Consider the following 26626-nt stretch of genomic DNA (forward strand, 5'->3'; position numbering starts at 1 on the left):
TCTGCATTTTGGCCTGAAGACTGTTGAAAATACATCAGCCTCATCTTTTACACTGATGTACTGTCCCTATTAAAGAGGATAGGGATATTTGCGGATCCTCTTCCTCCCGCAAGTTGTTTAATTGTTCACTACCATTTGTGATGAGATGCAGGACTACAGAGCTTAGATCTGATGCATTTGTTGCGGAATCATTTAGCTCTGACCATCACTTCCTGCTGATGCCTTTTAGCACACAAGTCCGGTTTTGTAGTTTCACCATGTTAACATCCCAATTTTTGGTATGCCTGGTGCTGCTCCTGGCATGCCTTCCTGTATTTCTCACGGCATTGTTATCCCCGAATTCCGACAGCCATCAACAACTTGGAGATTATTATTGACCAGAACTGAACTATGCAGCTATATAATCACTGTGGTTACAAAAGCAGGCTAAAGGCAAGGGAATTATGTGTTGTATAATGCATCCCATCACACCAATGCCTGTGCACTATTTAGAAGGGGTGTGTCAGAAGTGTGATAGAATACTCTCCACTTAACCTGATGGGTGCAGCTCTAACATCACTCAAGAAGCTCAAGATAATCCAGGATAAAGCATCCCATTTGACTGACATCCCATCCATCACATTCAACATTCACTTCCTTCAAAGCACAATAGCAGTTGTATCCACAATCTACAAGGTTTATTGTACTAACTTACCAAAGCTCCTGTGGCCTACAGTTCCTAGATGTCTGGTAGCAGATGAACAGGCACACCACCACTTCCAAGCTCCCCTCCGATCTACATACCATGCTGACTTGGAACAACATTACCATTGTTTTACCCATTGCTGGGTCAAAATCCTGCAGCTCACTTTCTTACACCACTATAAATGTCCCTATATGCCAAAGACAACAGCAGTTCAAGGAGGCAGCTAACCACAACCCTGTCCAGGACAATTAGGGATGGACAATAAATGCTAACCTAACCAGCAAGATCCCTATCCCATGAACAAATAAGAAAAAGGTTCAACAGTTATCACTGTTCAATGATTCAGTGTTCTACAACTTCTTCGAACATAATTTAAAATTTTGTTGATTTCTTTGAACAGAAATTAAAGCCTAACCCACATAAACAGTAAGGTACAGAGGTTTTACAATTACACTACTTTTACTACTCAAGAAGTATTCTACCTGTCAGTGATTTTGATAACAATCAATAAGTTAATTAGAAAATTGGTTTTTGCAACTATAGCTTAAATCACAGATTTTAAATCATTTTAAATCTGAATAAAATACAAACTCAAAATTTAAGTTTGACGTTAAAACAACCATGTTCATATATTCAATTTATGAGAAAGCACCCAACTGTCACAGATAATTTAGGTTTGCTAGATGAATACTTACTTTTTTGCATTAGCATAAGCAGACAGATTAAGATCCACATCCACTAACACTGGTCTGTTTTTCTGTAGTATTTTCTTTTGCTGCTTTTTTTTGTCTTTTTTCTTCTTGGCCTTTGCTTGTTCATTTTGAACATCTTCATCTAGATCAACATCATCTTGATCTTCATCATCAGTTACATATGGGTTTCTGAACAAAGTACAGAAATATATATTTATATTGAATTATTTATGCAGTAGTTACCTCACAATTTATCCATTGGGGAATCATGTATTGTAATACCAGCACCCACAAGTAACCCTTCAAGTCACAAGCATCCTGACTTAGAACCATAAATCACTGTTCCTTCTCTGTGCAACACTTGTGTGTGTGCCGACATCATGCAGACTGGAGCAATTCAAGAATAACTACTAACCTCTGAAAGGCACCAAGGGATGGGCAACAAATGAAGGCTTTGCCAGCGATGCTCACATCCAATAATAGAATTAAAAAGTATACCTGATCGCCTCACTTTCATGTTGTTTAAAGGTATGAGGCAACAGGATACAGAAGTAAGATAGGAAGAATAAATCAAGATGCACAGCCGCTGACACTTTATTTTCTATTCAACAGAACTTGAAAGATTTCATTGATATGAACAAAAGTATCAAGGGTGAGATAAGGCTATTATCCCAAGATCCTCTCTTGAATAAGGTTATTTAAAATTGACTTCCTAGCATAAAAATCTTAAAGTAATGAATATTTTGGAAAATGTAAAGGATGCAGATTTCTCTGTTTGACGGGCAGTCCCAATCACCTTTTGCACTAATGTAGAATATCCTTGATTCAGTAGCAACAGGTGCTAAAATCAAAGTAGACACCAGAGCACTAGGTAATTAAGGCTGCTGCCCAGTTCAGCTAATAGCCTCATCAATTTTTCATTGCCTGGGCATTTATCATGCCCCACTAAGCACAGAATCTATTATAAATGCTTTACTCAGCAGTGGCTGTTACCACTGAAGCAAAGATACACAACTATTTGTAATCCTCCAAGCTCCATAAACATAATTTGAGCCACTGCAGCCACCAATTCCCCCATTCTGCATTCCCAAGATCATTATGATAACCTGCCTTGTTGCTGGCTGGATGGCTGCCAAGCTATCCCCAAAGCCATTTGGGGAAAGTTTGGAGCAGGCAGCCTGCAACTTTAAATAAGACTAAAATTAACCTGGTCTCCCGATACATGGAGCTAAAATTTCACACATACAGTTGCCATTGTGTGCAATCTACAAGATGCAGTTACTCACCAAGGGTCCTGTGTTAGCACCTTCCAAACCTGTGACCGCTACCACTTAGAAGGGCAGCTATTTGTTAGGGTTTTCTGTTTCATCTCAGCCCTCAGTTGCCTGTAGGCTTGTTTCCTCTCACTCAAGTTTTGGCAGAGCTGTCAGTTCAGGAAAGCTTTGTACTTGCGATCTAGAAGATCCTGGATCTTCTAATCATTCTGGTCCAACCAGTCTTAGAGTTTTCTGGTCAAGAGGCCGAGTGGCTCAACACAAGACTTTCTTCTGAGGGTCTCAGAATCCAGAACAGCAGTGAACAGCAGTGACCTCTGTCTATGGCCTTTTCCAATCTCACAAGGGCCTACATCTGTGTCTGTCAACTGAGGGATTGGGGGAAATTCACAAATTCAGCTACCTACAGAAATTTGTCACCACACTACCTGTTTATCTAGAATCACAGAATCCTACAATGCAGGCGAGGCCTTTCTGCCCATTGCGCCTGCACCAACCATCCAAAAAAAAAAAAAATTCAACTCAGACCTGCCTCCTAGCCTAGGACCATAACCCCACAATAGCGGTGTCTAATCCAGCTAGCCTGCACATCCCTGGACCCTATAGGGCAATTTAGAATGGCCAATCCACCTAACTTGCCTATCTTTGGACTGTGGGAGGAAACCAGAGCAGCCACGCTTACATGGGGAGAACGTGCAAATTCTGCATAGACCCAAGGCTAGAATTAAACCTGGGTCTCCGATGCTATTTGGCAGCAGTGCTAATTAGTGTGCCACAGTGCTTCACATTGACATGCAAACCATGATCCTCACCAACAGATCCACTACAGACCCAGTATGAATGCAAAGTGGGGTCAAGCAGGCGTGTGCTATTGCACAACAATCTTTTTTCACCTTCCTCGCTGGAACATTCCACCCAATCTCTATGAAGCTCCCCACCAGAGTGGAGCACCCTGAAAGCTGACCTAAACACATGCAACATTCCCACCAAGATGTGGGAATCACTTGCCCCAGAACAACAAAATGGAGAAGCATCCGCAATGGCACCAATCATTGTGAGCAACACCGAATGGAGCACATGGACGCCAAGTGGAAACAGTATACAGATTCCAAAACATCTCACCCACCTGTCTCACCTGTGGCAGAGTCTGCAGCTCCAGGACTGGCCTAATTAGCTACCGCAGAATCCATCCTCTCCACAGTGTGAAAACAAGTTATCCTCGACCCAGCACCAATTGCTGTGGTGCATTGTTGATCAGAAGCTTCCAATTACAAAAACAAATCTCCACTATCACCCTTTGTCTCCTATTTGTAAGCCAATTTTGGATCCAGATTGTCAACTTGATGGATCCCATGGACTCTTATCTTTTGACCAGCCTTCCATGTGGGTTCTTGTCAAATTCTCAAGATGTATGACTGTTTAAATCTTAAGATTTGTGGTAATAAGCAAATTACTAACAAACGTAACAGAAAAGTAAGTATTTGAGCTCCTGCAAATATCTTGGAAAAATGGTTTTGGGAGAAATGTTTTCAGTAATTAGGTAAATACATGACTATTACACTGTAAACTTCAAATTCACATTGTAACAGGTCGATTTTTTCTGTTGCAAAAAGCCTCATTTACTTCAGAGAATGAAGTAGAATTTCCCAATGAATATGTAACTTAGTTATTTGGTAACAAGAGACCTTGAAATTCTTCCATATACAATAACAGCAAATTGTTTAATGCAGCCTAATCTTTGGGGTCATAAGCCACGTGAGAGACTTTTGGTTGCAGTATTTGTTCCACAGTAATAAATTTGCTGAAATAATAACGTGGTCGTTGGAATTGTAATTTTGTGTTGGAGTTGAATAAGATTCTGTGTACGTGGCAGAACATCCACTATGGGGGGGGGGGGGGGGTGCTGCTGTTGTAGTTTAACCTGAGGGTCACCAGACCTCAGACTCTATCACCATTTCATGCCTTAGGTACACAACATAACACTTAAAGATTTAAGGAGGCTATGCATTCTCCAATGCTTAGTCTTATAATGTTGCCAATTGGGCCATCACACAATTTTATAAAGTATCTACTGATGTATCTCTACGTCTGACGTTATATTTAATGCTCTGGTATTTAGAAGTTATCCATTCTATTCAGGAATGCATGGTGTCCTTTCTGTAATTAGTTTGGTTGTGTAATTGCTAATATACTTTGAACTCGGCAATGCAAAATTCTTAAAATATCAGCTAAATTTAAAGCAACCACAATCCAAGAGGAATGTGATAGAAATCCAGTTCAAGCATTATTACTTTGATTCCTCACAAGGGATTTAGAAATGTCATCAGCTCCAAGAATATATTTCATATGTACAGATATGTTCTGTATGGCAACACACTATGGGGAGGATGCTTTTGTACTGGAGAGGGTGCAGAGGAGATTCACCAGGATGTTAAAAACCGAAAGAACTGCAGATGCTGTAAATCAGGAACAAAAATAGAAGTTGCTGGAAAATCTCAGCAGGTCTGGCAGCATCGGCGAAGAAAAAAAAAAGTTAACATTTTGGGTCCGGTGACCCTTCCTCAGAACTAGGAACAGATGCTGCCAGACCTGCTGAGCTTTTCCAGCAACTTCTGTTTTTTTCACCAGGATGTTGCCTGGGATGAAAAGTCTCAGTTATGAGGAGAAACTGGATGAGCTGGACTTATTTTCCATACAGCAGAGGAGGTTGAAGGGGGAATCTAATTGAGGTATACAAAATTAGACAGAGTAATTCGGGAAAATCTCTTCCCCATGGCAAACATGTCTAATACCAGAGGGCATAAGTTTAAGGTGAGGAATACATGGTTTAGAGGAGATCTGAGAAAAGATTTTCTTCATCCACTGGTTGGTAGATATATGGAACATGCTGCTTGAGAGGGTGGTGGATGTAGTATTCTTGCAACATTTATGAACATCTGGAGGAGTACTTAAAATGCCAGAGTACAGTAGGTATGGACCAAGTGCAAGTAAATGGGATTAGTGTGGCCTAGTGCTTGTTGGTCAGCATAGACATGGTGAACTGAAGAGCCTGTTTCTATGCTACATGACGAAATGAGAATTTTAATAAGCAGATTCACATCAACAGTTAAAAGTTAAAAAACTGCTAAGGATCATTGGACTTGAAATGTTAAATCTGTGTCTCTCTCCACAGATGCTACCAGACCTGCTCAGTTTTTCCAGCACTTTGTTTTTATTTCAGATTTACAGCATCTATAGTATTTTACTTTTATCACATCAGCAAGTATTTATTATACTAATATTTTCCAATTCACCATAAATTAGAATGAATATACTATTTTTCATAACTGCAAACAGGTTATACTTTGTGCTATACTGCGTGTGCTGAAATCGTTTTTCAAAACTAAAAACAAGTTATATTTTTTGAATTAAGAGCTTACATTGATTGGCATAAAATGCTTACTTCAGCAACATAGTAATGTGGTTGGTGTTCAGCTTCAGCTCTTTAATGGAACAAGCTACTGGATCTTCTTGTTCCTGTGCTTCTTTTACAATGCTCCCAATTTCTGTCCAGTCAATTTGATTAGCTAAGGCACTGCGTATCACTTCAATAGCTTTATCAACAACATTCAGATTCATCTCAATAAGCTCTCCCTTCAACTTATCATATTCCTATTGAAACAAAAATAAATAAAATTTAATTCCACTTTAAATAAATGTCGTCATTAGAAGTAATTTTATAATATATTTATAAACAACATTTGTTAATACAAATATATCATATTAATGTAGAAAAATATCAATTCAGTGGTATACTCAAAAAAAGGCACGTCACCAAAGAATAATATAGGGGGAGGGGAAATCAAATATGTGAATTTCAAGGAATGCTTAAAGGAAGAAATCAAATTAATAGCATAGGGAACAAATTTTAGAGCAAGAAGCCTTAGCAGGGTATTTGGGAGGAGAGGGAGATGTGTAGGTCACAAGCATCAAGCAATGTGAACAACAGAGCAGCTAAAGTAGTCAGTGAGCACAAAGATAATGGTGAAGAGAGCTTTGTGTGGGATAAGATGCAAACAGATTTTTGAAGAAAGATAGTCAGAAAATTATTGAAATCACCGGTGTCTGAAAATAACAAAAGGATAAGTTTTCAACAGTAGATGGGCTAAAGCAGAAAGTGGGAGTAAATGGATTCTGTGATGGAGAAGATATGGGGTCAAAAGCCCAAGAGGACCCACTCTTTCAGAGTTACAGGTATCACCTCAAAACCAAAATGACATTTACAGATTTTTGTTAATTGTGCTGAACACCCTCTTGGGCAAGGGTATAGGTGCAGCCAATGTCTGCAGACAGTATGCAAACATACACAGATTAATGTCATAATCTGCCTATTATACTGTGTAGACTCCAGCAGCGCCAGTTTGGAGCTCAATGCTTCAGCCAACACCCTCTCTGAATCTTGCATTGTTGAACACACATTAAGCAGGACAGCTCCTCGCCAGAGAAAATTAAAAGCATCATCAACTACTTAAACATGAGTTATTGGTGCTTTCTAGAAGGTGGTGACGGACTTTTCATTGACTTCAAGGCACCTGCAGAAACCAGAAGAGCAGACAGCTGCTAGAATGGGAAGGAGAGGAGTTCTCATCCATAGAACAAGACGTTTAGGGGGTGACATTCCTTCCTAAATATCAGCAAGGAACAATGTGAGATGTCTGCACTTCAGTAAAGGAAATTTGTTGTACTGCATCTGCAACGCAAAGCAAAGCAAAGCAAGAAATACAATGTCAATGGCCAAGAAGGTGGCCATGGCCATGAACCTTTCACATAGATGGCATCTTGCACATTGCATCCACTATTGCATTAAAGGAGACCACCCAACATTTCATTATTTCTTGCCAAAGACCAGCCGGTAAAGAGTGCACATGCTTTTGTTTGAATTGGGTCGCTGCACACTCTGGAATAACCCCCCATCAGAACATTTCACTTCTAATTGATCCTCCAAGACATACAGTGCCAGTAGCTGAGTCAGTGGATTTTTCTTAGATTTGACCTGTGACATAAACGTCACTGGCAAGGTCAGCACGTATTGCTCATCCATAACTGCTCTCCAGAAATTGATGGTGAGACACGTTCATGAGCCACTGCTGTCCACATAGTGTAAGCATATCCACAATGGTGAGGGTGAAGAATCATAACAGTACTGTGCTTTCAAAATCCTTCTCTTCTTGGAGTTCCTTCACTAACTGGCCAGCTAGCACTGGGCATTAACTCAGTGCTTTGGACAAGGCAGAGCAGACAGAAGAGGTAAATATACGCGACTATGGCAAGGAAGAACACAAAGCTAGGTGCCAACAACACCATGACAACTTAGAGGAGCATATAAAAGCCAGCTGGAGGCTAATATCAAAATTGCTGAGAAGGGATAACAGTTGCTTTTAATGGAGAAAGAACTGGACTGTAAGAAAGGTCATCAATAATGTCAGTGAGTACTGGGGCAAGGACGAGTAATTGAGTGAGTGGTTAGGAGAGAGGTGTGAAGGAGATGATTCCCACAAAGAGAAGAAATCCATTGAAGACCAGGGAGTGGGAGATGAGGAGAACAACGGATACAGATGCTCTATGATGAAAGGTGATAACTGATGCAGCCATACAGTTCATCTCAATCTGAGAAATAAAAATCATCAGGTCTCCAATCCAAACCAAAGGAAGTTATGCATACAATTTATACACTCACAATATCGCCAAAGACTACTGTAGTTGTACAGACAATAGACTGATATTCACAGCAGCAAGTTTTAATTACCTTTCATGCTCTCCATATCGTTACAGGTTTATAACCAATCTTACCTGATTTGCTTGTAGTGCATCCAATCTTTTCTCATGGTCTTTACGAACATTTTCCAGTTTCTTCAATGCTTGTTTTTCCTTGAAAGATGAAATGAAAGCATGATGTATACAAAGCATTTTGTCCACCCTGAAAATCAGTGATGCAACCTTTCACGTGGAACATTTCAAAATAGATTCACAGAATCCCTACAGTGCAGGAAGAGGCCATCCAGCCCATCGGGTCTACACCAATCTTCCATAGAGCATCCCACCCAGACCCAGCCCCACAAATCAATCCTGTAACTCTGCAGGTCCCTGTGCTTTGAGGCAGCAGTGGAAACCACTGTGCTATCATGCCAGCCCTTGAAGAAAAGAAATAACTTCATTTATTTTCACAAGTGCTGGCATGCCACGAATTTTTTTGCAAACAAACCAATAAACATTACATTCTTATACTCATTGAGGAGTAAACCATGGCACAGAAATTCTAAAGGTGTTCTATTTTAGAAGGAGCCCAGCAGAACGTGCAAGTAAAAGGCTAAGATTTTTAAATTTGAAGTTCAAATTTTGTACAGCATAAAATCTTCCTACATAAGCACCCATACAGCCTCCAGGGGCAGTGTAGTCTCACATGGCTACAAGCTACAGAGTTTACTATTTACACAAGCAGATTGTTGTGCAAGTTACTCAGCAAATCATATGGTCAGTGAGCCAGAAGTTCTCACCATTGGCAGGATCTTCTAGAGTTGAAAGTTCTGTATTTAAAGGCCAACTGGATAACAGTTCAGAATTAATAGCTTGAAGGAATATGCTACTGCAGGATTAGCTTCAAGCTTGAGAATACCTCTTCTAAAGTACATGATGTCAGAACTAATGCAAAGTGCCCCGATAATGTATCCACGTGACCCTGGAATGAAGTGGATACCAGCAGGATCTCTGCTGCCACCATCAGCATCCTAACCCTCCCCAAAGTCCAAACCAACTCAGTAACCCTGTCCAGCAGCCTTTGTTTTCTGATTGATGATATGGCACCTGCTTGCAATCCTAAAGACCACACGCCTTGGCTACTTAGCCAATGGGGTATTGAGTGAATGTATTTTGCTTCATTCAGAGATTAGAAGATACTAATCAGGACACGACGCACTCTCAATAAGTCCTTCATGAAATTAGGTCAGAATTCAATGGTATAAGGGTAAAAAATAAATCAACATGTTATGACACAGCACCATGGCCATCACATCATTTGGAGGTGAAACCTAAATCCAGACAGACCTTTTGGCCCAGATGTAGAGGCTCAACACTGTTCCACAAGACCATTTAAAACTGAAGTTCTAGCAGCTGACATGATAGGACATTCTGCTTTGTGTATTGATGACAGATGAATACTTCTGTGTAATCACTGTACCATGATTACCAGACTAACTTTTGAGAATGCCTCACATTCCAGTACTGAACTCCACTCCATTTCAAAAGGTCAGTTACCCATTCCTTCCCTTTGAGAGCTGCTTTGTTGAACCTATTGCTGTTGGTTTTTGGATCGATAGGGTGAGGTCTAGACTTTGTGTTCAGTGCAGTAGCTTGGATCCACCTACAACCCCTCAAAAAAAAAAAAAAAAAAACATTCTTCATTGTTCCTATTGTGGAGCACCGCTTTGCCCAATGTCCCATCTCCCTGTTTCAGATGAGGACCTTTAAGTGGCCATCAATATCCCAGGTTTATTCCTATAACACGCCAAACACCTTTGCTGGTTCTGCACCTTAATATTTTGGGGCAAGAATATAACAAATTGCCTTGACCTCCACACACCCCACTTCAAAACTGTGAAGTACCCCCCTCCTATTTTACCATATCCTTTCCTACTATATTCAACCACCCCTGTGACTGTACTCTATGACTGAGGAAATGGTCACAATCAGCCTAATTCTCAGGCATGAATTACTCACATCCCCAACAACCATCATGGGCTGACTATATAAATCTCCAGATTATGTATTACACACCCACCCAAAGATATGGATGTGTCACTTAGCCCCATCTCACTGACCAAGACTGATGTTGTTTGATTGCCAGGATTGACCCTGGCCAATCACCAGGCTGAAGCCGATGACACAAAGATAGGTGGAGAGGGTCAGGAGGCTGCAGAAGGACTCAGACAGGCTAGAGCGTGAGGAAAGGAAGTGGCAGATGGAATATAATGTGGGAAAGTGTGAAGTTATGCACTTTGGTGGAAGAGTAGAGGCGCAGACTACTTTCTAAATAGGGAAAGGCTTCAGAAACCTGAAGCACATGGGGATTTAAGGGTCCTAGTTCAGGATTCTCTTAAAGTTAACAGGTTCAGATGGCACTTAGGAAGGCAAATCCAGTGTTAGTATTCATTTTGAGGCTGTATAAAGGCACTGCTCAAACCACATTTGGAATATTGAGAGCCATTCTGGGCCCCATATCTAAGGAAGGATGTGTTGGCCCGGGGTGGTGGTCCAGATGAGGTCTACAAGAATGATCCCAGGGATGTAGGGCTTGTTATGAGGAGCAGTTAAGGACTCTTGGTCTGTACTTGAGCGGAGTTTAGAAGAATGAGGGGGAGGATCTCATTGAAACTTACAGAATACTGAGGGGCCTGGATAGAGTGGATATGGAGAAGATGTTTACACTAGCAGGAGGCTAGGATCTGAGGGCATAGGCACAGAATGAAGGGGTGACCCTTCAGAATTAAAATGAGGAGGAATTTCTTCAGCCAGGGAGTGGTGAATCTGTGGGAATCATCACAACAGAAGGTTGTGGACATCAAATCATTCAGTGTATTTAAGACAGACAGATTGATCCCCTTGCTAACCAAGAATCTAAGGTCAGATGGAGAAGGCAGGAGAATGCAGTCGAGAAACATAGTAGCCATGATCGAATGGTAGAGGAGACTCGATGGGCCAAATGAATTAATTCTGCCCCAAATCTTATGGTCTTGTGGAAACAGTGTAAATCCCCAGACACGTGTTAGACAAACTACCTTAATGTGGCCAAACTCCCAAACTAGAAATAGCCCAGCTCTTAGACTGAGTGTGGCATACTCTCTAGCTGATGGGAGTCTGCATTTGCCCCACAAAACATGCCTGGCTTTTCCCATTCACACATTGCCATGATCTTCAAGCATATGCACCATCTCTGACGTTGACACATCACAATGTTGTAAAGCAACATGTAAGAGCTTTCACTGTTTCCTATAGCCACAAGCCACCTATCTTTACTTCTGTGCTGAAGCTTCCCTTTTAGATATAAGCTGCCTGGTTTGCCTTCTGTGCTAATTTGTCACTTGAGAAGCTGATGCTGCTGTCTCACTGCACCCACTGAAGTGCCACTGTGAAAGAAAAGCTGTTACCTCATTATGCCCAAAGTGGCACCAAAAAAACTGATGGTGGCAATATGATGTTGCCCTGTTGAGTGGAGTGATATTCAGGAGATTCACCATGCCTTAGACAACGTAGCGGCACTTACTGTAGCAGTTCCAGCAAAAGTGAACAACGGAGCACAGTGAAGGTATCAGAAGATACAGTGAAAACTGTGTACTCACTTGGACTGGAGGCAGAGGATCAAAGTTGACAGGTATGCACTTAGTTTATGGGTCAGGCTGCTGAATCGTCAAGACTCTCAACTGGGCAGAAATTATTTGAGAAGGGGCAAGTGAATTCTGGGGAGTAGGGTAATGAGATGCAAATGCATGAATACAGACTTCTCATTACCTGATAGCGAGAAGGTGATCTAGCCATGGAAGGAAGGAGAACTGAATTGAAAAGGGTTATCTCAATAGCTGGAATTTGATTTTTGGACTTTCACCCGTTTAACTCATCATACTCACCAACGTTTGCCAAATCACAGTCGAAAACTGCCCAACTGATTTCAGCACTTTACACTGTCCGCCTCTTGCCAAAGTTTGAACATTTTGGTTACAATAGCAATGGGGAGAAGCATTCTCATTTGAAACCCTCAAAAAGGGATACACCAATATAAATTACACTTCTCAGGTTTATCATTGAAAGATGCTTGAATCGGAAAATCTTGACAAAATTTTAATCAGTATTATATAAATAAAGAAAGACTTATAAACTGAATTTGGATTATGAAACAAATTTAGGGGAAACACATCACAGGTGTCAGTATTTCATCCTCAGCCACATGATAGCTCCTCAGCCTCCATTTTTTGCAGCAGCAGCAGGAGCAGTGAGAGCGAGGACCAGGCGGCTGCCGGGAAGGTAAGTTCTTCATTTCGGCAGCAGCGCTGAGTGGTAGTGGTCAAATTGCGCTCTCAGAACGTGAGTGAACTGATATATTTGGGCAGTGGCTAAACCCGAGACACTACACATGTAGTGTCTCCCACCTGCCCTCCTCCTCTGACCAAAAAAAAAGACTCTGGTATGTTGATAAGGTAAGTGTTTTTCTTTTTTTTTAAAATCGTGTGCTGGTAAGTGGAGTGATTTGGTACAAATGTTTTTCATTTCATTTATCTAGTATTTGATATTATAGTAGGACTAAGTTAAGCTTAAGAGTAAAAATGCAGGACATCCCAGACCTGTATTATGCTCCTCTTGCTCAATGTGGGAGCTCAGGGACGCGGCTGATGTCCCTGACTCCTACACATGCAAGAAGTGTGTCCAGCTGCAGTTCTTGTTAGACCGCATGACGGCTCTGGACCTGCGGATGGACTCACTTTGGAGCATCCGCGATGCTGAGGAAGTTGTGGACAGCACGTTCAGCAAATTGGTCACACCGCAGATTAGGATTGCTGAGGGAGAAAGGGAACGGGTGACCAAAAGGCAGTGCAGGTCATCTCCCTCCAAGATAGGTATACCGTTTTGGATACTGCTGGGGGAGATGGCTCACCAGGGTAAGGCAGCAGTAGCCAGGTTCATGGCACCGTGGCTGGCTCTGCTGTACAGAAGGGCGGGAAAAAGAGTGGAAGGGCTATAGTCATAGGGGATTCGATTGAAAGGGGAGTAGATAGGCGGTTCTGTGATCGAAAACGAGACTCCCAAATGGTATGTTGCCTCCCAGGTGCACAGGTCAGGGATGTCTCAGATCTTCTGCAGGACATTCTGAAGGGGGAGAGTGGACAGCCAGCTGTTGTGGTGCATATAGGCACCAATGATATAGGTAAAAAAGGGTCTACAAGCAGAATTTAGGGAGTTAGGAGCCAAATTAAAAAGTAGGACCTCAGAGGTAGTAATGTCAGTATTGCTACCAGTGCCACGTGCTAGTCAGAGTAGAAATGAAAGAATAGGCAGGATAAATGAGTGGCTTGAGAGATGGTGCAGGAGGGAGGGGTTCAGATTTTTGGGACATTGGGACTGGTTCTGGGGAGGTGGGACTATTACAAATCGGACGGTCTACACCTGGGCAGAACTGGAACCAATGTCCTAGGGGCTGCTTTTGCTAACGTGATGGGGAGGGTTTAAATTAATGTGGCAGGGGAATGGGAACCAAATGAGGAGGTTAGTGGACAGTAAGGAGGTAGTAACGAAAGCCTGTAAGGAACTAGTTAATGAAGTCAGTGTGACTAAGGGGAAGAGTAGGCAGAGAGTAGATGATGAACGCAAAGGGACAGGTGATCTGAGGTGCATTTGTTTTAATGCGAGAAGTGTAGTAGGTAAGGCAGATGAACTTAGGGCTTGAATTAGTGCCTGGGAGTATGATGTTATTGCTATTATTGAGACCTGGTTGAGGGAAGGGCAAGATTGGAAACTAAACATCCCAAGATATAGATGCCTCAGGCGGGATAGAGAGGGAGGTAAAAGGGGTGGAGCAGTTGCATTACTGGTCAAAGAGGATATCACAGCTGTGCTGAAGGAGGGCACTATGGAGGACTCGAGCAGTGAGGTAGTATGGGCAGAGTTCAGAAATAGGAAGGGTGCGGTAACAATGTTGGGGCTGTACTACCGGCCTCCCAACAGCGAGCGTGAGATAGAGGCACAAATATGTAGACAGATTATGGAAAGATGTACGTGCAACAGGGTGGTGGTGATGGGAGATTTTAATTTTCCCAACACTGACTGGGATTCACTTAGTGTTAGGGGTTTAGATGGAGCAGAATTTGTAAGAAGCATCCAGGAGGGTTTTCTGGAGCAGTATGTAAATAGTCCAACTCAGGAAGGGGCCATACTGGATCTGGTGTTGGGGAATGAGTCCGGCCAGGTGGTTGAAGTTTCAGTAGGGGATTACTTTGGGAATAGTGATCACAATTCCGTAAGTTTTAGAATACTGATGGACAAAGACGAGAGCGGTCCTAAAAGAAGAGAGTGCTGAATTAGGGGAAGGCCAACTATAGCAAAATTCGGCAGGAGCTGCGGAATGTGGATTGGGAGCAGCTGTTTGAGGGTAAATCCACATTTGATATGTGGGAGGCTTTTAAAGAGAGGTTGATTAGAGTGCAGGACAGACATGTCCCTATGAAAATGAGGGATAGAAAGGGCAAGATTAGGGAACCATGGATGACAGGTGAAATTGTGAGACGAGCAAAGAGGAAAAAGGAAGCATATATAAGGTCTAGGCGACTGAAAACAGACGAAGCTTTGGAAGAATATCGGGAAAGTAGGACCAATCTGAAACAAGGAATTAAGAGGGCTAAAAGGGGTCATGAAATATCTTTAGCAAACAGGGTTAAGGAAAATCCCAAAGCCTTTTATTCATACATAAGGAGCAAGAGGGTAACTAGAGAAAGGGTTGGCCCACTCAAGGACAAAGGAGGGAAGTTATGCGAGGAGTCAGAGAAAATGAGTGAGATTCTTAATGAGTACTTTGCGTTGGTATTCACCGAGCAGAGGGACATGATGGATGTTGAGGTTAGGGATAGATGTTTGATTACTCTAGGTCAAGTCAGCATAAGGGGTGGGGGTGGTGGTGGGGTGGGAGGGGAGGAGCGGGGAAGAGAGTGTTGGGTATTCTAAAACGCATTAGGGTGGACAAGTCCCCAGGTCCAGATGGGATCTATCCCAGGTTACTGAGGGAAGCGAGAGAGGAAATAGCTGAGGCCTTAACAGATATCTTTGCAGCATCCTTGAGCACGGGTGAGGTCCTGGAGGACTACAGAATTGCTAATGTTGTCCCCTTGTTTAAGAAGGGTAGCAAGGATAATCCAGGTAATTATAGATCGGTGAGCCCGACGTCAGTGGTGGGGAAGCTGCTGGAGACGATACTGAGGGATAGGATCTATTTACATTTGGAAGAAAATGGGCTTATTAGTGATAGGCGGCATGGTTTTGTGCAGGGAAGGTCATGTCTTACCAACTTGATAGGATTCTTTGAGGAAGTGACAAAGTTGATAGATGAGGGAAGGGCTGTAGATGTCATATACATGGACTTCAGTAAGGCGTTTGATAAGGTTCCCCATGGTAAGCTGACGGAGAAAGTGAAGTCGCATAGGGTCCAGGGTGTACTAGCTAGATGGATAGAGAACCGGCTGGGTAACAGGAGACAGAGAGTTGTAGTGGAAGGGAGTTTCTCAAAATGGAGAACTGTGACCAGTGGTGTTCCACATGGATCCGTGTTGGGACCACTGTTGTTTGTGATATACATAAGTGATCTGGAGGAAGGTATAGATGGTCTGATTAGCAAGTTTGCAGATGGCATGAAGACTGGTGGAGTAGCAGATAGTGAAGGGGACTGTCGGAGAATGCGGCAGAAGATAGATAGATTGGAGATTTGGGCGGAGAAACGGCAGATAGAGTTCAATCCAGGCAAATGCGAGGTGATGCATTTTGGAAGATCCAATTCAAGAGCGAACTATACGGTAAATGGAAAAGCCCTGGGGAAAATTGATGCACAGAGAGATCTGGGTGTTCAGGTCCATTGTACCCTGAAGGTGGAAATGCAGGTGGATAGAGTGGTCAAGGCGGCATATGGCATGCTTTCATTCATCGGACGGGGTATTGAATACAAGAGTTGGCAGGTCATGTTACAGTTGTATAGGACTTTGGTTCAACCACATTTGGAATACTGCGTACAGTTCTGGTCGCCACATTACCAAAAGGATGTGAATGCTTTGGAGAGGGTGCTGAGAAGGTTCACCAGGATGTTGCCTGGTATGGAGGGCGCTAGCTATGAAGAGAGGTTGAGTAGATTAGGATTATTTACATTAGAAAGACGGAGGTTGAGGGGGGACCTGATTGAGGTCTACAAAAATCATGAGAGGTATAGACAGAGTGGATAGCAAGAAGCTTTTTCCCCCAGAGTGGGGGACTCAATTACTAGGGGTCACGATTTCAAAGTGAAAGGGGAAAAGTTTAAGGGAGATATGCATGGCAAGTTCTTTACGCAGAGGGTGGTGGGTGCCTGGAACGCGTGGCCAGCAAAGGTGGTAGAGGCGGGCACGATAGCATCATTTAAGATGTATCTAGACAGATACATGAATGGGCAGGGAGCAGAGGGATACAGGTCCTTGGAAAATAGGTGACAGGTTTAGATAGAGGATCTGGATCGGCGCAGGCTTGGAGGGCCGAAGGGCCTGTTCCTGTGCTGTAATTTTCTTTGTTCTTTGATAGGAAACGAAGATTAGGGAACCTGATGCACAAAAAAAAATGGCACAAGGAGCAAAGATTTACCTTGATGGATGCTGTGCATTTCTAGGATGAATAGGAGCTATTCTGCAAGGAATTGCTATGTCTTAAAAGGACTGGAAAGCCCGGGGGGGGGGAGGGAAAGAGGTGTGGGTGGGTGGCTGGCTTTAATTTAATGGCTGAGGTCCATTTTCTTTCTAGGCAACAAAACAAATTGAAAAATAAAAATATTTTTGCAAAATTTTGATCATGAATGTCTAGTATCACTACAACTTAACAAATTTGGTGAATCTCGCAGGGTATATAACACATTAATTGATCACATGGCCAAACTAGCCCATGCAGGTATTTATGCCTTACTTAAGCCAAAGCAATCATTGGTTAGAATGCCAGAGGCAGGCGTATCTTTTAACACTGCTTTCTGCACGCATTGACTGACTTCTCTCAGCAACTAGCTGCACAAAGAAATATCAAAAAAGTGCAATTACAGAATTTAAAACAAAACAAATTTTTTCCGGGCTGTTATAACCAATTAAATCTTACCTGTTGCAAAGCCTTTAAGTCTATTTTCTGGCCTTCTAATTTTGAGTAAAACTCATCAACTGCCTGAGCAAAAACAGATTTTAACGTCAGTATAAAAGTTTAAACATATATAAGAAAAAAAAAGAGAAAGCTTTCACATTGCTATTGCTCATGCATCAGTGTCAAGCACTATCCCACTTCAGCTCCCCAAGTGATCCTTGAACTCAGACTGTTAGTGAACTACTCAGCACAGAATATATACTACACCCAAGCCCAATCCTGCCTTCACTTGTACTACACTTGTACTTCAGAAGTTGCCTGGTAGCAATTAACAGCAGAAACCCTTTAACCAATAGACACCAAGACCAGCTGCTGTAGTCCTATCTGCATCCCAACTGACATTAACAAATGCAGTACAGACCAGAAGGTGCTGAGTCACTGTTTATTTGTATTCTGGGAGTGGACTTCGCAATCAGTGCAAGCATGAAGGGTATTGCGGAAGAACGTGCTGCTAAGGAACAGTTAGCCCCAAACATTTCAAAGGAAGGGAGAGGCAAGGTTCAAAGGAGACAGAACATTGCGAAAGTAAGGTCAGCAGCAAGAGTTCCAGCGGGTAAAGGAGCACGAGCCTGAATTGTTTCTGGAAACTGTTGTTGGTAACTAACAGACAGGTTTTGAGAAATTGTTATCAGAGCAGACAGCATCAAAAGCTTCAACTTGGTCTTAAAAGTATTGGACATTGTAAGGTTTAATCAACTTAAAAAGGGGTAAGACATGGCAGGACAGTTCCAAATCGTAATCTGTTCCTCTTGCTCAACGTGGGAAGCTGGGCACATTTCCAGCATCCGGGACCTGCATGTGCGCAAGTAGTGTCTCCAACTGCACCTCCTGAAAGCCCGAGTTTTGGAGTTGGAGAGATGGTTGGGGACACTGTGGAGCATTCATGAGGCGGAGAGTGTCGTGGTTAGCATGTATAGAGAGGTGGTCACACTGCAGATTCAGACTCCACAGGCAGAAAGGGAGTGGGTGACCATCAGGCAGATCAGGAGAGCTAAGCACGCACTGCAGAAGTCTCCTGTGGCTATTCCCCTGCAAAACAGATGTACCGTTTTGGATACTGTTGAGGGGAATGGCCTCTCAGGGGATAACGGCAGCAGCCAAATTCATGGTACTATGGTTGGCTCTGCTGCAGAGGGAGGGAAAGATAGGCATAGAAATGCCGTAATCATAGGAGATTCAATTGCAAGTGGAATAGACATGCGTTTATGTGGCTGCAAACGAGAGTCCAGGATAGTGTGCTGCCTGCCTGATGCTAGGGCCCTAGGATGTCTCAGAGCGGTTGCAGGGCATTCTGGAGGGAGAAGGCGAAAAGCCAGTGGTCGTGGTACACATTGGTACTCATGACACAGGTGAAAAAAAAAGGATGAGGTCCTAAAAGCAGAATATAGAGAACTAGGAAGAAAGTTGAAATGTAGGACCTCAAAAGGTAGTAACCTCAGGATTACTACCAGTGCCATGAGCTAGTCAGAGTAGAAACAGCAGGAAATACAGTGTGAACACGTGGCCGAAAAGATGGTGCGGCTGAGGGGTGGGGGGGGGGAGCAAATCCAGATACGTGGGGCATTGGGACCGGTTATGGGGGAAGGTGGAACCTGTACAAACTGAATGGGTTATACCTGGGCAGGATCGGGACTGATGTCCTTGGGGGAAGATACTTGGTAGAGTGGTTGGCAAGGGTTTAAACTAGTGTGGTAGAAGTTGGGAATCAGTGGAGTAGGGTAGTAGATGCAGAAATTAAGAGTGAGGTATAAACCAAGCAAACATGACTAAGAACAAGAACTGGCAGGGAAACACTGCTGAAAAGAGCAGGGGAGGTGGTCTGAAATGCATGTGTTTCAATGCGAGACGTATAATAGGCAAAGCAGATTAACTTAGAGCTTTGGTTAGTACTTGGAACCATGACATTATTGTGATTACACAGACTTGGCTGAAAGAGGGACAGGACTGACAGCTGAATGTCCCGCGTTTTAGATGTTTCAGGTGTGATAGGAACGGAGGTAAAAGGGGTGGGGGAATTGTTTTACTAAGAAGAGAGACAGTATCTCCCAACTATACTGAGGGAGGATACACCAGAGAACTCATGCAGCGATGCTATAGCGGTAGAACTCATGAGTAGGAAAGGTGAAATCATAATGCTAGGGCCAACAGCCAGCGGGCGAGAGAGGATTGAGCATGTGGACAGATATTGGAAAGATGGAAAAACATCAGGGTTCCTATAGTGGGTGATTTTAAACTTCCCCTACATTGACTGGGATTCACTACGTGCTGGGGGTTGGATGGGGCAGAATTTGTAAGCATCATTCAGGAGGGATTATTGACACACTGTGTAAAACAGTCCAACCAGGAAAGGGGTCATACAGGACTCGGTTTGAGAAATGAGCCCAGCCAAGTGACTGCAGTTTCGTTGGGGAAGCATTTCGTAGTAGTGACCATAATACCGTGAGTTTTAAGATACCCATGGATAGGGATAATGACAGTCCTTGGGTGAAGGTGTTAAATTGGGGCATGGCAAAGTACAACAATATAAAGGTAGGAACTGGAGAATTTTGACTGGAGGCGGCTGTTTGAGGGTAAATCTACATCAGACATGTGGGAGTGTTTCAAAAGGCAGTTGATAAGACTTCAGGAGTGGCATGTTCCTGCAAGAATGAAAGATAGGTATGGCAACTTATGTGAACCTTGGATGACTAGGGATGTTATGACCTTGGTCAAAAAGAAAAAAGCATGCCTAAGGTCTCGGAGAGTGGGAACTGATGAAGCCCTTTAAATATACAAGGAAAGTAGGAAAGAACTTAAACAAGGAATTAAAAGGGCTAAAGGGGTCATGAAAGGTCATTAGCCAACATGATTAAGGAAAATCCCAAGGCTTTCTATACATATATAGAAAGCAAGGGGTTAGCCAGAGAAAGGGTTGGCCCACTCAATGATAAAGAAGGGAATACGAGTGTGGATCCAGAAGAGGTAGGTGAGGTCCTAAATGAATGCTGTGTGTCGGTATTCACCAAAGAGAAGGAATTGGTGGAGGATGATCTCACGGAAGGGAATGTCAAGTTTCTAAGCCAAGTTGCTATTAAAAAGGAAAAGTTGTTGTGCATCTTAAAAAGCATTAAGGCAGATAAGTTCCTGGCTCCTGACGGGATGTATGCCTCCCTCAGTATTCTGGCAAGAGAACAAACTGCTGGAGCATTGACAGACTTTGTATCCTCTTTGGCCACAGGTGAGGTCCCAGAGGACTGGAGAATAGCCGATGTTGTCCCATTGTTTAAGAAGGGTAACAAGGATAATCCTGGAAATCACAGGCCTATTAGCCTCACATTGGTGGTAGGGAAATTGTTGGAAAAGATTGTCGGGGATAAGATCTACATGCATTATAAGCATGTGGACCTATTAGCGATAGACAGCATGATTTTGTGTGGGGGAGGTCATGCCTCACTAACTTGATCAAGTTTTTTGAGGAAGTGATGAAGATAATTGTTGAGGAAAAAGTAGTTGATGTTGTCTACATGGACTTCAGTAAATCCTTTGACAAGCTCCCTCATGGATGACTCACATGGTATCAGAGGTGAGCTGGCAAGATGGATACAGAACTGGCTTAGTCATCAGAGACAGGTGGTAGCAATGGAAGGATGCTTTTCAGGATAGAGGGCTGTGACTAGTGGTGTTTCACAGGGATCAGTGCTGGGACCTCTGCTGTTTGTGATCTTCATAAATGATTTGAGGGAAAACATTGCTGGTCTAGTTCGTAAGTTTGTCAACAATACAAAGATTGGTGGAGTTGCGGATAGTGAGGAGGATTGTCAGAGGATACAGCAGGACATAGATCAGTTGGAGGCATGGGCAGAAAAACGGCAGATGGAATTTAAATCAGGAAAAATGTAAAGTGATGCATTTTGGAAGGTCAAGTACACATGGAAATTATACAGTGAATGACAGAACCTTTAGGAGTATTGATATGCAGAGGGATCTGGGTGTGCAGATCCACAGATCACTGAAGGTGGCAGCATGAGTGGATAAGGTAGTAAAAAAAAAAAAAAAAAAAAGGCTTATGGCATGCTTGCCTCCATTGGAAGGGGCATTGAGTACAAGGATAGACAAGTTATGCTGCAGCTTTGTAGAACCTTAGTTAGGCCACATGTGGAATATTGCATACAGTTCTGATCACCACACTACCAGAAGGATGTGGATGCTTTGGAGAGGGTAGAGAAAAGATTTACCAGGATGTTGTCTGGTATGGGGGATTTTAGCTCTGAAGGAAGATTGGATCAACTGGGTTCGTTTTCACTGGAACATAGGAGGTTGAGGGGCAACCCGATAGAAGTTTATAAAATTGTGAATAGCATGGATGGAATGGAAAGGAAAGTATAAGGCTTTTTCCTGGGGTGGAGGGGTCAATTACTAGGGGACACAGGCTCAAGGTGGGGGTGGGGGAGTTTAATAGAGATATGCAAGGCACGTTTTTCCACTCAAAAGTGTGGTGAGTGCCTGGAATGTGTTGTCAGGAGAGGTGGTGGAAGTAGATGCATTGGCAGCATTCAAGCAGCATCTGGACGAGTACATGAATAGGAAGGGATTACAGAGATATGGAACCTGTAAGTGAAGACAGTTTTCGTATGCAAGGGCAAAATGTGTTGGCGCAGGCATGGTTCTTGTTCTTTGAATGTGGGCCTTTCTGGTTTTTAATGGTCCAGTTATTCATTGTTTTATTGTTGGAATAATACTTATGAGAGTTTTTTCCCCCCCACTTCAAAATGTACCACAATTTTGTAAAAGATTTTATTCTCTGGTAATAGATAAATAATGCAAAACACATTTCTTATACTCTAAACTCAAAAATAAACAACCTGCAAAGTTAATAATTCGCCTTTCATATTCAATGTTTGATGGCAAGAGTTTTTCACTGAAAGCTTTATTTGCAGCATAAAATGTAATCTATTATCTATAACATTCTATCAGATGCAATTATTAATGCCATGAATTTCCAGTAGTGATTACAGTAGTACAAATGGGACATAATGCCAGTCATTAATTTATATCATTTCTCCTATCAAGCAATTCATGGAATACAGGGAGAACTAGCCACTTAGATAAAGAATTGGCTCAGAAATAGGATGCAGAGGGTGGTGGAAGATTGCTATTCAGACTGGAGGCCTGTGGCCAGCAGTGTGCCACAAGGATCGGTGCTGGGTCCACTGGTTTCATCATTATTATAAATCTTTTGGACGTGAACATAAGAGGTATGATTAGTAAGTTTGCAGAATACACGAAAATTGGAGTTGTACTGGACAGCAAAGAAGGTTACCTCAGAGTATAATGGGATCTTGATCAGACGGGCTGGCAGGCCAAGGAGTGGCAGATGGACATTAATTTAGACAAATGTGAGGTGCTGCATTTTGAAAAGGCAAATCAGGACTGGACATATACAATTTATGGTAAGGTCCTGGGGAGTGTTGCTGACAAAGACAGACCTTGGAGTGCAGGTTCATATTCCTCGCAATTAGAGTCGCAAGTGGACAGGATAGCGAAGGCAGCGTTTGGTATGTTTGTCTTTATTGGTCAGTGCATTGAAAATAGGAATTGGGAGGTCATGTTGCAGCTGTACAGGACGTTCGTTAGGCCACTTTTGGAATACTGCGTGCAATTCTGGTCTCCCTGTTATAGGAAGGATGTTGTGAAACTTCAAAGGGTTCAGAAAAGATTTACAAGGATGTTGCTAGAGTTGGAGGGGCTGAGCTACAGGGAGAGGCTGAATAGGCTGGGGCTATTTTCCCTGGAGCGTTGGAGGCTGAGGGGGTGACTTTATAGAAGTCTATAAAATCAATAGGTGCATAGATAGGGTGAATAGCAGTGGTCTTTTCCCCAGGGTAGGGGAGTCCAAAACTAGATGGCATAGGTTTAAGATGAGAGGGGAAAGATTTAAAAGGGATCTAAGGGGCAACTTTTTCATTCAGAGGGCGTTGCATGTATGGAATGAGCTGCCAGAGGAAGTGGTGGAGGCTGGTACAATTACAACATTTAAAAATGCACCTGGATGGATGCATAAATAGAAAAGGTTGAGGAGAGATATCAGCTAAATGCTGGAAAATGGGACTAGATAAATTTAGGATATCTGGTCACCATAGACAAGTTAAACCAAAAGGGTCTGTTTCCATGCTGTATACCTCTATGACTCCATGACTCAAAGAGATCAAGCAAAAAGACGACTGCAGTAAACAACAGCACATATAATCAATCTCCATGAAAGAATACATACGTAAGGGAATATTCAACTTGTATTTTCAGCAAGAATATTTAAATTCAAGATTTTTCGTTCCAGCTATGAGAAAGTGTTCATATTTTTAGCTTTTTTGCAAGAAGCAAGCTCTCAACAAAAAGATAATTCAAAAAAAAAGAGTTGTTGAAACTCGTGTATTTTACAACCAAATTATCCCACTATAAAATAGAAATGCCGTTTAGTATTTTGATTCATTTTTGCTGTAAAAGGTAATCAGTTACTAAAAAGCTAATCCATATCGAAGCCATACAGTAACATCAAACCAGAGTGCTGAAAGTAATAGATTTTAGAAGAAATAATAAGGACAATGGAATAATATTCAAATTATAACCAAAATCACACAATTAGGGTCCATTTAAGATAATTCTCATGAGAAGCCTTGATCCCAAGCAACTTTCTTTCCCCTGCAACACGAACATGAGTATGTAACAAAAGCTTCTATATGACAGTATTACAGCTTGTGCTTATTGAAGACGTTATCCTATTTGTAAGTGTTAAGAACTAAGTGTTAGAGAGTGACATTCTGTTACTAGGCATCCCACACCATCCCTGAATATGACTGAATAGTTTTTAAACAAACATTAAAGAAAAAAAATATAAAATCCAGCAGGATATTATTACCTTATCAAATGAGTCAAACACTATGCAAGAATAGTTTGTATGCTGCTCATAAAGAAATGGATGAAATTCCTCATAGCTGCAAAAAAGAAAAACATTTTTTAAAAGGCTGTCTTTCATCAATAGAGCCACAGTTCAAAGCAAGAAATATAATACTTACGTCAACAACTCCTCAGGTGGCTTGTCTGGATCCAAACTTGGCTTTCTGTCTTGTTTCTGTATTATATAACCCTAATCAGGAGTACCAAAAGAAAAAATACAATGTATATTTCATAGTTGTAAGTAGTTTAAAATTTAAATAGCTACATGATTTTTAAAACCATCTTGACACATCAGCCTGAAATTTACAGGTACACAGGTCACTCACTCAAAGTGGCAACGCAGGTGGAAAAGGTAGTCAACAAGGCATATGGCATGCTTGCCTTCATCAGCCAGGGCACTGAGTTTAAAAATTGGCAGGTAACGTTGCAGCTTTATAGAACCTTAGTTCGGCCACATTTGGAATATTGTGTTCTGGTCGCCACACTACCAGAAGAATGAGGTGGCTTTGGAGAGGGTACAGAAAAGATTTACCAGGATGTTGCCTGGTATGGAGGGCATTAGCTATGAGGAGAGTTTGGAGAAACTTGGGTTGTTCTCACTGGAACAAAAAAGGTTGAGGGGGTCCTGATAGAGGTCGACAACATTATGAAGGGCATGGGCAGACTGGACAGTCAGAAGCTTTTTCCCAGGGTGGAAGAGTCAGTTACCAGGGGCCATGGGTTTAAGGTGCAAGGGGCAAGGTTTAAAGGTGACGTGCGAGGTAAGTTTTTTTTTCCCCACACAGAGGGTGGTGGGTGCCTGGAACTCGCTGCCAGGAGAGGTAGTGGAAGCAGGTACTACAGTGACTTTTAAAGAGCATCTTGACAAATATATAAATAGGATGGGAATAGAGGGAAAGGGTCCCCAGAAGGGTAGGGGGTTTTAGTTGTGATGGGCAGCATGTTGGTACAGGCTTGGAGGTCCGAAGGGCCTGTTCCTGTGCTGTAATTTTCTTTGTTCTTGTTCTTACCAAATATTGGCCAAGTGTCAATTTCAGGGACTTCCACTGAAGGTTTCTTTCTGAGCTCTAATGAGTTATCTCACCCTATTCTCCACTGCTCACCTTGTTACATACAGACTATGCCTAAGTCATGCACTCAAAGCAGAAGTGCTCACCAGTTCCAGGACCTCTCAGGACTCCCATGTCAGCCCCACTTTAACCACACCAGATGTGGTGCACACCAGTGCACCAGGTCAAGCACTGTCAGTCACGAACCACCCTTCACAGTTGCAACGTCTGAAGAATTGCCCCGGAGATGGCCAACAGAGGGAGGTTAGCTCCCACTTCGCCATCAGGGACCTACAGATCCTAGGGGATGGGGCAATGGAATGGAAGGCCTCTTCTTTTCTCAGGATTTTCAGAGGAGACGAGGGCACCATGCCACATTCCCTGGTCTGAAGTTGCCAACCGGATCATAGAAACACAAGAATCGGAAGGAATAGGCTATTCAGCTACTCAAGCCTGCTCCATCATTTAATAAGAACACGGTTGATTTGTTTGTAACTTTAAATCCCCACCCCTGCCTACCTCTGATAACCTTTCAACCCATTGCTGTCCAATAGTGCGGTATTCATGCTAAGTATGTAATTAAGTGCCACCATCTTCTCTTTGCCTTCTCACATTCATGCTAACTCTGACTACCCCAACCTCACACCAAGGCTCATGGTCTACCACTCTCAATGCTATATGCAGTATCTACCCTCTCAGCCCCCAGCGCCCCAGACTCAGAATGCCTCACCACTTCTCCCACCTACATCAACATTAACAGCTGTGGCAGCTACTTCCGGCTCATGGAAATCTTCCCTTTGTGATGATGCGGTCAGTTTAAAAAAGGTTATTTTGTCCTTGGTTTTTTTTGAAGAAAGGCAGAGGTACCGAAGAGTCTAGGGAGTTACAGTTTAACGATGGAAAGGGAGGGGCCAGTTCTCCCAGTTCAGGTTTTTTCTAGAAGAGGCTTCGCAGTGGGGTTAAAATTATTTCAGAGATAGTAGGAACTGCAGATGCTGGAGAATCTGAGATAACACGGTGTAGAGCTGGATGAACACAGCAGGCCAAGCAGCATCAGAGGAGCACGAA

At 42.7% G+C, this 26626-nt stretch overlaps 1 protein-coding gene across 1 annotated transcript in view; it reads right to left on the reverse strand.

The window, feature by feature from the left end:
* The window catches only part of LOC109922461 (ribosome quality control complex subunit NEMF-like), a 134024-nt gene that overhangs the window by 69686 nt on the left and 37712 nt on the right, over window positions 1-26626 (reverse strand). Inside the window, exons 9-14 of the mRNA XM_048600086.1 lie at window positions 24629-24699; window positions 24472-24547; window positions 17541-17603; window positions 8481-8558; window positions 6094-6302; window positions 1381-1566 (exon numbers count right to left, since the gene is read on the reverse strand). Of these exons, the coding sequence (XP_048456043.1) occupies window positions 1381-1566; window positions 6094-6302; window positions 8481-8558; window positions 17541-17603; window positions 24472-24547; window positions 24629-24699 (683 nt within the window). The remainder of the gene's footprint in view (window positions 1-1380; window positions 1567-6093; window positions 6303-8480; window positions 8559-17540; window positions 17604-24471; window positions 24548-24628; window positions 24700-26626) is intronic.

Source organism: Rhincodon typus, chromosome 8 (assembly GCF_021869965.1).
Source record: "Rhincodon typus isolate 14 chromosome 8, sRhiTyp1.1, whole genome shotgun sequence".
In the NCBI taxonomy this organism is placed as follows: Eukaryota; Metazoa; Chordata; class Chondrichthyes; order Orectolobiformes; family Rhincodontidae; genus Rhincodon; species Rhincodon typus.